The sequence below is a fragment of the Penicillium rubens genome (genome assembly GCF_028828025.1).
Source record: "Penicillium rubens strain IBT 27055 chromosome Unknown utg000001l_segment0_segment0, whole genome shotgun sequence".
NCBI classification, from domain to species: Eukaryota; Fungi; Ascomycota; class Eurotiomycetes; order Eurotiales; family Aspergillaceae; genus Penicillium; species Penicillium rubens.
In genome coordinates this window covers 688,062-702,518 of record NW_026890599.1, presented here as the reverse complement: position 1 = coordinate 702,518, position 14,457 = coordinate 688,062, and the positions used below count along the sequence as shown (strand labels likewise).

General features: G+C 46.5%; 6 protein-coding genes across 6 annotated transcripts; 2 read left to right on the top strand and 4 right to left on the bottom strand.

Annotated features, from left to right (window-relative positions):
• Positions 1-256: 256 nt before the first annotated feature.
• Positions 257-1,534, bottom strand: N7525_000292 (uncharacterized protein; the record flags this gene model as incomplete). Its single annotated transcript, XM_061211522.1, has 3 exons — positions 257-1,119; positions 1,167-1,347; positions 1,370-1,534. 3 exons carry the CDS (start codon positions 1,532-1,534, stop codon positions 257-259), a joined length of 1,209 nt encoding a protein of 402 aa, XP_061070748.1.
• Positions 1,535-1,745: 211 nt separating this feature from the next.
• Positions 1,746-3,542, bottom strand: N7525_000291 (uncharacterized protein; the record flags this gene model as incomplete). The annotated part of the gene is made up of 4 exons (XM_002558619.1): positions 1,746-1,939; positions 1,999-2,573; positions 2,659-2,858; positions 2,907-3,542. 4 exons carry the CDS (start codon positions 3,540-3,542, stop codon positions 1,746-1,748), a joined length of 1,605 nt encoding a protein of 534 aa, XP_002558665.1.
• Positions 3,543-5,795: 2,253 nt separating this feature from the next.
• Positions 5,796-6,719, bottom strand: N7525_000290 (uncharacterized protein; the record flags this gene model as incomplete). The annotated part of the gene is made up of 1 exon (XM_002558620.2): positions 5,796-6,719. The coding sequence occupies one exon, from the start codon at positions 6,717-6,719 to the stop codon at positions 5,796-5,798; it is 924 nt and encodes a 307-aa protein (XP_002558666.2).
• Positions 6,720-8,111: 1,392 nt separating this feature from the next.
• N7525_000289 (uncharacterized protein) lies at positions 8,112-10,086 on the top strand (the record flags this gene model as incomplete). Its single annotated transcript, XM_002558621.1, has 2 exons — positions 8,112-8,216; positions 8,299-10,086. 2 exons carry the CDS (start codon positions 8,112-8,114, stop codon positions 10,084-10,086), a joined length of 1,893 nt encoding a protein of 630 aa, XP_002558667.1.
• Positions 10,087-10,688: 602 nt separating this feature from the next.
• On the bottom strand, positions 10,689-11,851 carry N7525_000288 (fumarylacetoacetate hydrolase family protein; the record flags this gene model as incomplete). Its single annotated transcript, XM_002558622.1, has 6 exons — positions 10,689-10,847; positions 10,899-11,060; positions 11,110-11,350; positions 11,397-11,613; positions 11,666-11,744; positions 11,792-11,851. 6 exons carry the CDS (start codon positions 11,849-11,851, stop codon positions 10,689-10,691), a joined length of 918 nt encoding a protein of 305 aa, XP_002558668.1.
• Positions 11,852-12,469: 618 nt separating this feature from the next.
• N7525_000287 (uncharacterized protein) lies at positions 12,470-14,329 on the top strand (the record flags this gene model as incomplete). The annotated part of the gene is made up of 8 exons (XM_002558623.2): positions 12,470-12,648; positions 12,702-12,726; positions 12,782-12,815; positions 12,869-13,073; positions 13,131-13,235; positions 13,289-13,855; positions 13,913-14,030; positions 14,096-14,329. The coding sequence occupies 8 exons, from the start codon at positions 12,470-12,472 to the stop codon at positions 14,327-14,329; spliced, it is 1,467 nt and encodes a 488-aa protein (XP_002558669.2).
• Positions 14,330-14,457: the final 128 nt, after the last annotated feature.

Genomic DNA, 14,457 nt, shown 5'->3' with positions numbered 1-14,457 from the left:
GTCAGGTGGGAGAACAAACATTAGCATCGTGAACTACACCTGGGCATAACTTTAACGTGCATGTCTTGGCTACTCCGTATACCTGGGGTCTCTTCTCTCCATTTTGGGGTAATTCTGCCGATCAAGTGACGGATCGTACTATTATTGTACTATTATCTAGATGTTTGCGCTGTGTGACGGATCCCACCTGCATCGCATGCAAATTGGAAGCGAAGTTGACCAGGCTGTGTTTGCCCCATATCGAGGACAAGCAGTTTTATTCATTTTTGGAGAAAAATATGCGGCGAATATTCGGCCAATAAGTCCACACTAGAGTTGTAAAAACGGTGGTTGGTATAGCAAAGACCCAATAAACCCAGAACTTGTTCGACATAGACCAGCCGGAATCCCCACCGAAATCAAAAAATGAAGTGCTGAAGATAGCGCAGATGAAAGTAGGAGGGAGGAACGTAAGTGTAACAAACGCGATCGTTTTCATGGTGGCACTGTCCAATTGAGTCGCCCGACCAATTTCAAGAGTAACACTGGCATCATGCTGAGCCACAGTATTGAAGGCCAACTGGATTTCGTTTTGCAGCCTCTTTTCATTTGCAATGGACCGGGATCGTAAGTTGGCAATGAAAGACTGCCAGGATCCCAGACGAAGATGGATGTCTTCGGAAGCGGGAGAAGTATTATCTGGCTTCGATTTTGTATAGCTCGCGTGTTGTGTCAAGATATGCTCTATATTTTGCACGGCAATGTCGAGTGTTTCGTTCACATGAATTGCGTGCCGGGCGATATCGTGGAGTCGTCTGTAGTCGGGCTGTGGTCTCCCTTGTGGTTTCCCTTCTGTCTCCATCGATCGAACATGATCTCGGATAGCCCATACAGCGGGCTCCTGAATAAGCGCAATCTGCTCTACTAAATGCGGATAGACCCAGAATGGGTCATTGAGCCAGCTTTCTTCCGATTTCATCACTGATTTTAGGAAGCGTTCTTTGATGGGCGGGTCGAGGTCGAAGGCCAGGATGATGGTTTGTTTAGTTAAAGGCAGCCATCGTGTGAAAATATTTGGATGATACCACTTGAATCTGGCGTCATGATCTACCTTTTTCACGGAGAATCTGGACCAGGTATCTAAGGAAATTAGTGCTGCCTGGCCGTTTTATCTTTACCGTACTCACTGAACCCAGTCTCTACTCCGGAATTTCGCGTTCTTTCACATCCAAAGCTGCCGTTTCCTTGGATAAAATGATATGACCACCAAAAATGAGGCATACAAAAAGCATCGGCGAAGGCTTGTCGACATCGTGAACATCTCCCAACCTCGGTGGAGTCGGCCACACTCACCACGTTAGGGTGCTTCTGTAGATTTGGTTGGGTTCACATACATGATACATATATTAGACCAACCAGGAATGATATCAGAAAGGTTGTTTGGATCGTCAAGGTGGAAGTTCGTCCGCCGAGTTTGTCGCCAATCACCTGCATCTCCTTTGTTCCGCGGTAATATTAGCAGATCAGCACAGGATTGGGACTTCTGCTCCTGCATTCTGCTTTCATTTATATCTTTGAAAGCTCGGTTTCGAGGTTGGTTTAGAGAAATTATGAGGAAGAGCAAATCTCACTGAGTGGGGGGAAAGAGAGGAAAGAGAGTCGCTGAGAGGGGCCGTGCCCCTCAGCCTCAAAAGTGCAGCGAAATACATCCAAGTCGAGTTCATATTTATATCGGGGCTTTTAACCCAAGCTTCTTACTTTCTTATTTACCAGGCTGATGAGCGAAACTCATCGTCCATTGTTGGTGGCCCAACATACTTCTCGTACCCCCAAACCCAGTACCACCCAGAAGCAACTAGTATAAACGCAACAAACACCACCGGTGCGTAGTTGACCGTATTTGCAGCAACAGGGATTGAAGAAGGCATGCAAAATAATGGAATGACAAGAATACACCATCCTAAAAACGGACATGCGATTAGCCATGGTAATAAACCCTGCTAGATGGTCCATACTTACCCAGTGCCACAATGTTGCAAACCAACCCGAGTGTGCCAAGGTCAAACTGACCATTCTTTATGTGTCGTCGACCTCCAGCAAGCGACACAACGATTGGACAGACATAGCTGACAGTCAAGGTAATGACTCCGACTCCTGTGAAAGCATTGAAGGCAGTAGTTGACCCGAAGTAAATAAATCCAAGCAATATCTGAACAGTCATGCCAAGCATCATAGCATTGAAAGGTACGCCATCCCTGTTTACCTGCCTCCACCATACGGAGCCTGGTATGCCCCCATCACGAGCAAACGCCCATGTGCTTCGGGAGACAGCCGTGGTACAGCCTATGACGCAGAACAGAGAGAGCAGTATCAATGGCAGGAGAAGCAGGAATGATCCAACCGGACTTCCAATAGCGGATTTGATAATACTCGGAACTGGTTGACCAGATTCGAGGGCCGCCAAAACCTTTGTGTCGGGGAGCACAAAAACCAGGGGAACCAGAAAGAGAAATCCGGCCAGTGTGTTTAGAATGACCGTTCCAACCATTGCTTTTGGGACTTGTGTTGATGGTTCTCGAACTTCTTCGCACATACTTTGAAGAATCAGCTATGGGCTTCTCATAGTGGAGAATACGACGGGAGATATTCCTCTAGGGTGGAAACAAATATATCACCTACCAAATCACCATGCCAGTGGAGGAAGTGGTATAAGCTGCCTGCAAAAGTCCGACGCAGAAGGACCAACCTGCTGGCCAACCAGATGCAGGCTCAAAACTAGTAAAGACATATTCGGCGTCATGTCTACCCTCTTTTGCAATTGCAAGAATGCATATTACAATAGCCAACACCCCTGCAAGTGTCCAGAATATTGCGAAGGTCTAGCTTCTCGTTAGCAGGGTGATGTCACAAGTGTTGCTTGGACGTACGTCAAGATATGGTAGCCATTTGTTACCAAAGGCAGATATTGCGTTAGCGAGAAACGTGACTGCAAGAAATATAAGAAAAACTTGGTATGTTGTCGCTTGGAAGATCCCCACCCCTGGAGCAGATTCGAAAACGTTGATACATGAAACGAAGAAAAGAGTACTCCCAAGGTTGACTGCCAGTGTGATGGTGATATTACCAACAACGTATGACCATCCGCAAATCCACGAGGCGATTCTTCGATATGACGGTGGAGATAGCATAAAGGTTTGGTAGTAGACCCCTCCGGCAGTTGGATAAACCGAGGTTATCTCGCCAAGTGAGGCAGCCACACAAAGGGTAATCAAAGAAACGGCAAGCCATCCCCAAATTATGTTGACGGGGCCTCCTCCAATAAGAGGGTAGGTGAAAGTCGTAGCGAGTCCGTACGGAATTGCCGCAAGTACGAAGGACATGAAAGCTACCTGAAGCGTGGAGCGGTTTCGAACGAGTTCAGGCTCATATCCAAGGGCTTCCAGTACACCATTTGCTGAAGTTTGTTTGCCTTCTTCAACGCTGGGAAATTGTCCAGGTGGATGGGGCTCGGAGCCTTTGTTCTTCGAAGAATGCTGCTGGGGGGCGGTCACTTCGTCTGCCATGATGGAGGTTTGGCAAAAATGGGACAACAAAATAACGTAGAACCCCCTGAGATGAAGAGTGGTGGATCAAGGCTAGGTCAAAATGCTGAGCTTCGGGCAGTCAAAGCTTGGATATAGTCGAATATCCACGCCTATGGAGGAATTTTCGGATGCAATAAACATTAGGAGCTCAGGGTTTTTATCTCCTATTCTGGCGAGGGTGGTCCCGTGCGCAGCTACTCATGAACCTTAAGCACATTGACAAGAGAGGCGGGGATTCACTCGGGCACGTTTATCGCAGTGCATAGCGACTACTGTGGACATTGGTCTTTTATTGCCAGCGGAAAATTGCCCTATATAATTTTCCGGGCTAGTACAGCGTAAGATTGTAACATCCCTACTATTATATTGAACTAACTGGATATGTATATTATTAAGATCCTACATCGTTAAGTACAGAGGCCGTGCAAACAGACTACTTCGCTTCTATCAAAATGACGAGCCCACCATAAATCCATAGGAAGTCCTCATCAGTTTGATATAACTACCTACTGAATAACAATTGAAGTATTCCATAGTGTAAGAAGGCGGAGACTCAACCCGTGAATGATAAAGGCCAATAGGAGCTAAGTCCGCTGTGGTCGCTATCACTGCGATACACGTTCCCAAACAAAGTATGTATCCACCAAGTGGAGAAATGGAGTTATGTTGAGATAACGCTTGATAGCAGATTTCAATGACCTAGGCAGCCACATATGACGTGAAGATAAGACGAGTAGTATGCCGAGCTGAAACATCGATGATCTTCTCCGCATTCTATCTACCCAAACTAGTACAAGATTGGTTAGAGTTTTGACGCTAATGCACGGCGGCTACGCTATGCCAAACATGACCTCCATGTGGGTCCTGGCGGTCCGGACTTGTCCTGAGTCCTCCTCTAGGACTCATATTATGAGAAACGTACAGGTATAAATTAGTTTAGGAGCTCCCGAGGTCGTATAGGTTGTAGTAATTAATTGATGCAGCTCGTTAGTTGACATTGGGAAAAGGGTATCGCCAATATCGAACTCCCGATAGTATGATCGTAACTTCAATGAATCTTGCCGGCTGAAGATATCCGTTCAACTTTCCCCTCACACTACGGAGAAGGCTTAGTGAAATAGAAGGATTTGGGCTTCTCCATATAAATGACGTCAGAAACGGTGCCATTGTAAATAGCTAGCACTGTCTTACCTGCCGCCGCTTTTACCAGGGCGCTCGGAGTCAGGCTCACTGAGTAGATCTCGGTCCGGGCTCAGATCAGTGAGCTGCTCAGACTTATCACGTGATTATCAGTGATGTCCAATGAACGCTCACTGAGTCTACGCTCAGACCATACCCAAAGGAGCACTTTGCCCCATAACAATGTTTATTTAGCCATCACTTTTTGATGGCCCTCAACTTTCACCGTACTCATTTCTGGAGGTGCACGATCTTCCAATTGCGTTCCCTATTCCAAAAAAAAAAAAAGAAGAAGAAGAAAATGCTCTTGAGCACGATGGCGCAAAGTCCACCTATCCACGGGGCGGCGTAGGAGAAAAGTCTTCGGTCGTATCAAATTACTAAATATAAATTGGAATTCTTTCCCTGCTCCAAGCCTCTAAGACAACTTTCCCTGTTTATACCTCATCCTTTCGGCCCCTTAGCCTTTTTTTTTTTTTTTTTTTTTTTTTTTGCATTATATGGGAAATCCAACTAGCAATGGGTAGAAAACACTTCTTTGGTCGACAAGATGAGATCTCCAAAGAGAAGCGCTATAACGACTATAAGAGAGCGGTTATATTTTTAGCGCTTATACAGGTCTATCCGAGAGAAAGATAAAAGGACACCTAAGACTAAGAGGATATACTCCGAAGCTGTTAATCTTTGGATAAAGTGAGTTAACATGCACTTGTATATAAGATGTAGACTTACTTGCTACAGATTTCTCTGCAAAAGATCAATTTGTAGCACATCAGATGATATAATACACCCCAGAATCGCTAATTCTTCTAGCATCTTCGCAGGCCGGATAGAGGATTTCAGGCGAAAGACGCGGCCTGGTACAATCTTGGACATTAGGTGGTGTCAACCAACGGTTATTAATATTCCAAGACCTACCAGCCAGACATATCAAAATTATATGAAGGCGGAAATGCCGAAGCTTAGTATATTAACGGGCAAGGCTAATTGGGAGGCAAAAAGAACATAGATCGAATGAGAGCAAGATGCTGTTCTTACGTCTATACCTAGATATTAATCCCACCAGGATAGCCATTCCGGTGCATAATGTTCGAACCCATCCTCACCAAGCAACTCTTGAACCCCCGACCTCCACGCAGTTGGCTTGTCCGTAGCTGTATCTGGAAGATTCAGTCCACTACTTATGCGAAACTTGGTTCGAATCCATCCCCTTGGGAAATAGCCAGCAAGCTCCCAATCAATGATACCAACAGTGCCAGTCTTCGGGATATCTTCAACAATGATATTTCTAGGGCCAAGGTCGGCATGGTAAAACACAAATTTTGAGCAATCCATACCTATCAATATACACCCTTGTCGGAGGTTGTCAGGAGAATAGTCCTTTTCCGCACCATATTTGATAAGATATAGCTCAAGAGCATTTTTCCCATCCGCTCCACAAAGTTTATCGCATTCTTGGCTCTCGAGAAACTTGCAAACATTCACTATGGCTTTAATGTAGTGTTGTCTCCATTTTTCGTCCAGAGTAGGCCAAGCATCCCCAAGTGTTCGGCCTTGGACTCTGGTTAGGAATAGGTAAGACCGGTCATTGTGTTCTGTTTGGTGCAAGACTTTGGGGATCTTGAAATCAGGCTGCTGCTCATAGACGAGCTTCTGTACGAACTTCAGTGTTGCAGCTTCAGAAGTTACACCTTGGCGGCATAGTTTGACCTTACAAAAAGCGCTGTTTCCTACAGACCAGACCGCAGAGCTATCCCCAGCATCATACACCAACTTGAATCTTGGATCATCTAAGGGTATGGTCGGAGGCAGGGGGTCAGGCGCGTCGGTGAGAGTGTAACTGAGATTGTCGTCTTCATCATACCAGGTAAATGTACCAGAAGAGCCTTTTCTGCAATGGAGTTGGAGGGGCCCAATAAGCCATGTGTTTGCATCCCCATCCACCTGCGCGATTGACTCCCTGGGAGGATCACGCATAGTCTTGACTAGGCAAGCCATGGAGCGTTGATTATGACAATCGTCGAAGAGGGGTTGACAATGGTAAAGAAAAAATTATAGGATTGAGAAATTTGAGGTTGCATGGAAGAAGGTAAAAAATGGAAGGGGGGGGAAAGTTGTGGCTACATATTATACACGTCCACTTGGGTAAAACATAAATAACGCGGACGCTAGGTCCAATTACAGATTAACTAGTTGGTATGGATGGACGGACAATACCATTTACCCTGATCTCTCGATTTTGGAAATACACAGGCTACTACTGTGGTTAAATAGATGATTGTCTTCACGGAATTGTTCCAAATTACTTGCGGTGAACTTCAGCCTCACTAGTGAAGGTCCGTAGTAGTTCCACATTAACTTGAGAAGGGACTGGGGCACTCCACTACCCCGGGATTTAGTGTCTCCCCATAGAGACGCGATGATATTTATTGAGATTAGCGTGTTGCATTTTTTGATGCAGCTTACTCAGGCCGCTCACCTCTAGGCTCTGCTCAGACTCAGTGAGCGGATGAGAGCTCTCAGGCGATATCAGAGCATGCTCAGTGAGCACCTACCTACCTAGGTAGGCACCTGGGCAGATCTGAGTGCTTATGTAATGCCCAGTGAGCGGAACAGGGGCGCTCAGGGACGTGCTCAGATCTACTCAGTGAGCAAAAAGCGGCACGGTCGGAGCACTAGAACGGAAAGTGAAGGCCAAGAAGTGGCAGAGGGAAGTAGTGAACCCGTGGACGGTGTACCTACCTAGGTAAGCATTACGTTTTTCCCACCAAAAGCGAAGTGGTACCCACTCGAATAGTGGATGGCTCCTTCCCGAGAATTGTGTACAATATCAAAAATAACGTCAACTAGTACATACACGTACGCATATACCCAATCCTGTCCTTGAAACATTTGTACTTGACACCAACCAGATTAGTGATATGTGACTTGCCAGGTGTACATCTCCCCTGTCCAACTTTGGGCATGCTGATGGCCTGAAGGGCATTCCCAAATGAGATAATTCTGGCTGCAAATGCTTGGCACGCCGATCACGCGCATAGAAAAGGCGCTAGTTCGCATTAAGAAAACGAACCCGCCTTAAAAGCGTATTGTTCGTCCTTTTTCGGATTAGCGCGAAAGAAAGATGCGGGGAGATAAACTTCGGGGGCGAGTTACCTCCTGGGCAACCTCGGCAATCCATCTTCAAACCAATCGGCGATGATTTATAGCAAAGTGAGGCGTTGCTTATCGGCAGGTGATCGGCTCCCGGTTCATCCACCGGCCTTCGAATTCTTGGATCGGCTTCCCACCCGATGCCCCGCTATCTCATACTGACGTTTCTCCCTCTCTCAACGGAGTAACATTCTCAATATATTTGCTTTGAGTAGAATGGAAAACACAAAGGAATTGCCTTCCCCGCAGAAGAAAAGGCAGAATCCCAACCGGTGCCGGCCAAAATCGAGAGGGGGCTGCCAAAGGTGCAAGCAGCGGCGAGTAAGTCGAGGTGAAAGATGCACAGTTTCTCCTTCATATATGAAGGCCTGCCTTGGTTTCCAAATAGCTAATACTTATTCAGCGCAGATGTGATGAGGCAAAGCCAAGCTGTCAGGAATGCACCAAACGAGGACACACATGCCCCGGTTACCAAAAACAAAGCTTGCAGTGGCGCTATGTTTTCAAAGGCAGCGAAGAGGCACATCAGCCAGTCCCACCGATTGGGTCTCCCAGCACGATCGCGACCGAATCTTTTGAAGTGAACAATTCAACAGAGCAGGGAAAAGACAATATCCAGGATGAAACCCATAATATCTGGGATACGGCCTGCCCAAACCTCTTTGACCAGCTACCAAATTTTGACGGGCCAACAGATGCCTGGTTTTACACCGAGTCGACTTCTAACGGTACGGCTCTAGGCAAGCCTGATGGCGAGGTGGACGGGTTGTCGATTTTGCGTCAACGACTGGCCCATACATCCGTCCCCTCCTTTCTAATCCAACTGCCAGTGATGCTGGTGCAATATTACTTTCATACGGTTTGTAACCAATGGTCATCTTTCGACTGCCCCCTTAATCCTTTCCGAACCATTATTAGCCGTCTCTGGAGTCGAAATGCGGCGATTTACTTTGCTATCCAGAGCATGTCGGCTGCCTCGTTGGCCAACGATTTTCCAACCATGAGAGCCATCGGAATACAGACACAACAGCAAGCAATCGCGTGTCTGAATAACAGTGTCCAAAAGGGTTCCACTCAGACAAAGGATGATGAGTACTTTCTGGCACTACTCATGATTGGATCGACCACTGCGTGGCACGATGCTTCGGATTTGGGGCTTCCATATCTGAGAGCAGCCCAAGACCATCTTCTGAGACAAGAACGCCAGTACAAGAATGCCGACTCTGCCCTCGCAAAACAACATCCACTTTTCAAACAGTGTCTCCTTTGGTGGAACTTATTAGCTGCCTTTGTGACAGAGGACTCCCCAATTGTGGACGTGGAAAGCTCTATAGAAAACAGCGAAACAGATCTTGCAGTCTATCTTGTCGATGGACAGATCCTACCCCATCCGTGGACAGGGTCCCTCAGATACTCATTGAGTCTCTTCTATCGAACGGCAAGAATAATTAGAGCTGCAAAAACCTCCCACCGCCGAAGGCCAGAGGCTTTGGATCCCACATTGATTGATCTTACCTCCATGGCCGAAGAACTCGAGCTCAGACAGGAAGCCGAAAATCTCGAGGACAAGATTCTCTTCACTGGGTTCTCGTTTTATTGCGGCCCTATCGACATTGGGGATTCAAACACGCCACCATCACATTTTCTTACGTTGGCCGAGGTATATCGATGTACGGCACTGTTGCAAATTTATCATGTCTTCCCGGAAATCCTGGAAGAACGGCTTCAAAGTAACCAAGCCGCGGATGACGAAAGCCCTATACCGGCCCTATTTCTGGTGTTGTTCCCAGTGGCCGCCGAATGGTCATCGTGTTCGGTGGAAGACGCACGACACACTCTAGCACTGCATATTGTGTCCCTCTTGGAGCAACTTCCTTCAACATCTGGAACGAAGGTTATGCAGCCCGTGGTTTTGGCATGCATCTCTAGCGATCTTGTTTTCTCGTCTGGGTCTGTGCTGGGCGCCATCGAAAATGCGATTCCCAGTCTGAATACACTGGATGTTGACATTGCCCAGGCCAGACGAAAGGTCAAAATGCGGTTGTCTGAACTTACCATAATCCTACCAAAGCTGCCAATGCAACGCATTTATAACGTTGTACATGAGACGTGGGATCGCGCGGACTCTGGGTTAGAGGAGTTCTGGCTGGATGTTATGGTGGACTTGAATTTGGAAACAATTATGGGATAGGCTCAGCATTTTATCCAGCATTATGGTCCCTGTACACCGTCTCCATCTGTTCATCAACTTCAACTTGAATTCACTCGATGAGATCTGCCTTCAGGGGATGCTCCCATTTTGTAGATGACCGCCCGTATATTTCACTATTTCTAAACGCCTTTGCTTCTATATATCCATTTCCCTGTTTTTTTGCCACTGGGCGATCAGCAGTGATTCACAGTCTAAGGTTCAATTAACGGTGCCATGGCGCCGTGGCAGACACCGCGACATACGTAGGCGAAGCTTCGTCGTGCCGATAACAACAGCTCAGACCATTGATCTGAAGATATTTCAAAAACCGGTCATAATGAATCGCTCAATTCGATATCAACTTTCAAGCAACCATGAGTTGACTACATTTGGAGACCCCTAGCTGCTCGGGCTACATATTCTTGATTCCCCATAGAAGCTGCTCCCAATACTGCCTCGATCTTCAGCTGACAAATAGGTCACTCTAATGCTACCTATGCTACAAGCCTCTTTTTACAAACACGTCCCGTTCAAAGTGTGTAGCACGACAATTTCCATTCCGCTACAGCCATTGGATCAAATGCATATTACTGGTGTAACGCTCAAGCTCTCGCAATCGGGCATATTTGAGTGCCTAACCCATGGCTTATGCTTATCCGCAGCTCATCTCCGGGTTGGAGGAACTGTGGCGGGCTCTGTGAGATGCCAATACCACAAGGCGTTCCGGTGATGATGACGGTCCCAGGCAGTAATGTGTGGCCCTAACATCTAAAATTAGTTCTATTCGTTTGGAAGAGACTGTTATTCTGTACCTGAGAAACATAAGAGACAATTTCCGGTATGCTGAAGATCATGTCATCGGCGGATCCATTCTGCATGATCTTTCCATTGAGACGGGTCTTTAAATTCAAACGTGCAGCATCGGGGATTTGTTCTGTAGACACGATACATGGACCGAGTGGGCAAAATCCATCCTGATGGAGGTTAGTCATGATCATTTGGGCATTGACTATATCAGCATACCATTCCCTTTGCATAAGACCACTGTGATGTCTTCTCTTGATGCTTGCGGGCTGTCACGTCATTGGCGACTGCATATCCCAGAACATAGTCCCCAGCTTTGGACACCGAGACGTTCTTGCATTGTCTGCCGATGATAATCGCCAACTCAACTTCATAGTCTGCTTCATCATAATCCACGTTGGAGGGAAGTATAATCGGTTCGGATGCAGATGCAATGCAAGTGCTCGCCTTTAGAAATACACTTCACGGTATCAGCAAGTGTTAAAATCAAAAGCAGATATACTAACGTCGGCGTGTTTGGCAGTGTCAACTTCATCTCGGCCGCGTGCTCCTTATAGTTTAGGCCGACGCACCGAACAGTCCCAGCTTCGGCTTGCGAGACTGGAGATAGCAGTTCGTCAATGGTTTTGATTTCACCCGTGAATGGAGCATCATAATCCAATGCCGAGTTACCAGTCACGACTTTGACTGATACTTCAACATCCTTCTCTATGGCCTGACCCACTATGAGTCTGTCAGTACGAGTTGGACTGTCTTGAACTTGAGTATGCCATACCATCAATATCTGGATTCACCGGCTCCCCGCCATATATTTTACCATCTTCCGCTCTGAAACGGACCCATCGCTTCCAAACCTGTGACACGTTAGATTACTCCAACAGGGTCTTGGTGAAGCGCTTACTGGATGTTTTGCTGCCGGGGTGTCTTGGAACTCCATTTGATTCATGTTCGACACTCCCATTTTGAGAGATAGAGGTGACATAAAAGATTCTGGAATGATAAAAAGTGCGAGTGTGCTTTGCTTCCTTATCAATGGGCAGTTCTCCATACCAAATAACCCGTATCGGGAAATTCATCGGGGAATTCGTCAGATAAGATAAGTCAAAGTTTGTAATTGCCGATGCCAAGACCAGATAAAATGCGGGGAAATCCCTTTGGGTAAAAGATAGCGATATCACTAGCTGGTCAATATAGGAGATTGCAGGCAACGTGAGAAGGTATCGAAATATCAAAAGCACTTGGATGGTGCCAATCTAGGGAGGTGAAATGTAGAACAATATAGATTTCTAAGCTTAAAATACCCCCAAGGTAAAACTATGAACGAGCTAATGCACGAAAGGCCTTGGTCACTACCGGCTTATCCTCCAGCCCTAGAGCTTATCTCTTGCAATGGCACAGAATTTTAATTGGTGGTCAGCTACAACGTTCGGGAAATCCTTCGTCCCACCTTCGCCAAGTACTCGAATAAACCGAAGGAATTTCCCGATCGTTGATAAAGCCTGAATTACTTTTGTGGGTATATAAGAACCCGATGGGAATTGATTCCATTCATTATGATAGACCTGCATACTGTTCAAAAATGGACAAAGAGACAGATATCAAACAAACCGACTTATCCTCGGACCACGATGTACAGATGGGCAACTTCGTAGTTGACCCCATCCGGGAGAAAAGGCTACTATGGAAGCTTGATCTTTGCATCTGTCCCTTGGTGATGTTGATTTTCTTGGTTGCATACCTTGATCGAAGCAACTTGGGGTAAGATGTTAATTCACACAGCAAGAATTCGTATCGCTAACTGCTCTGGCTAGAAATGCAGCTGTTGCTGGAATGCCGGTAAAGTCGAGTCCACATTTTGCTAAACAGTAGGTTGCTGACTTGGCTTTTACAGGAAGATATTGGTCTGATTGGAAATGAACTAGGAAGTGAGGTTAGCCTCGTCCAATATTCGAAGCTATAGCTAACAATACCCGACCAGATGCCGTGTCTTTGTTTTACGCAACCTACGTCTTCTTTGAAATCCCGTTCTCAATGCTCCTTAAGAAATTACGTCCAAACAGACTCATTTCTGCATTGATCATTGGCTTCAGTGTATCCATATTGGCTGCTGGATTTATCAAGAACGCTGCCGGGCTTTATATCACTAGACTATTCCTCGGTGTCTTTGAGAGTGGCCTATTTCCGTGAGACTATCGGCTGCCTTAATAAACCCCTGGAAGAAAGACTAATTATTTGCACAGGTGCTTGACCGTTCTCTTGACCACATTTTACAAGCGCGAGGAGCAAGCACAGAGAATTTCGTATCTGTTTGTGTCTGCTGCTCTGAGTGGAGGCTTTGGTGGACTGTATGCGCAAATCTCCCTATTCAATCAACAACGGCGGCTAACATAAACCTTAGACTCGCCTTCGGACTGGTCCGCCTGGATGGTGCCGGCGGTCTTGAAGGTTGGAGGTGGCTTTTCATTGTGGAGGGCATCATGAGCGCGGTAGTTGGTATTGCAACGTTCTTCCTCCTTCCAAACAACTACGAAACCGCCTACTTCTTGAATGAAGACGATAAAGAGCTGATGCGCATGCGCATGCAACAGTCAGCACGGTACGCTGATACTGAAGAGTTTGATATCAAGGAAGTGTGGAAAACATTGAGAGACCCCAAGAGTTGGCTCACCTCGTTCAACCAAATTTGTGTCAACATTTGTTCCTTCGGTTTTAGTACGTTCCTGCCTACTATTATCCGAGGGTTTGGCTTTGACTCGGTCAAGACCCAATTGCTCACTGTTCCTGTGTATATCTGGGCCTCCGCGTTTTACCTGGTCGTTGCCAATTTATCCGACCGAGTGCGTATGCGAGCTGTCTTCATGGTCCCCCTGTGTCTGGTGACGGCTGTCGGCTATGCCATGCTTCTGGGAGTGGATGTTCATGCGCGAGGTCCATTATATTTTGCGACATATGTGTGTGTTACTGGGTATGTATTTTTCGTTGTTGGGAGTATCTATTGGGCAATTGTTAACCTCTCTTCTAGAACATATGCCGTGGTTGGACTCGGGGTCAGTTGGAACGCCAACAGCCATTCTGGCTATTACAAGCGTGCTATGGGAGTGGGCCTTCAGCAGACTATTGGAAATTGCGCCGGTTTGATAGTGAGTGGAATATCATATTGGCACGCTCGTGTTGTGGCATTGACCTCAAGCTAACATAACTCAAGGCTGGTCAAATATACAAGTCGCCAGTAAATGGACGATATGTGGTCGGTCATTCCGTTTCCCTTGCTGCTATCTGTCTCGCATTCTTGGGCAATGCTGGCATGTGGACTTTGCTCCGATATCACAATACGAAGCGGGACCAACTGTCACCGGAGGAGAGGGAGCACATTATCAGCTCAGGATCATATGAAAAGAGAGGCGGAGATTTCCATCCGGACTTCCGCTATATCCTGTAAACGTATTTTATACTGCTGGTTATTGAGATGAACAATATAATTTCTCTAGGAGATCAGATCTAACATAGAGATCATGAATATAGATTGAGAGGTGTTTGTACAACCGACCAGAATGACCCAAGAAATTC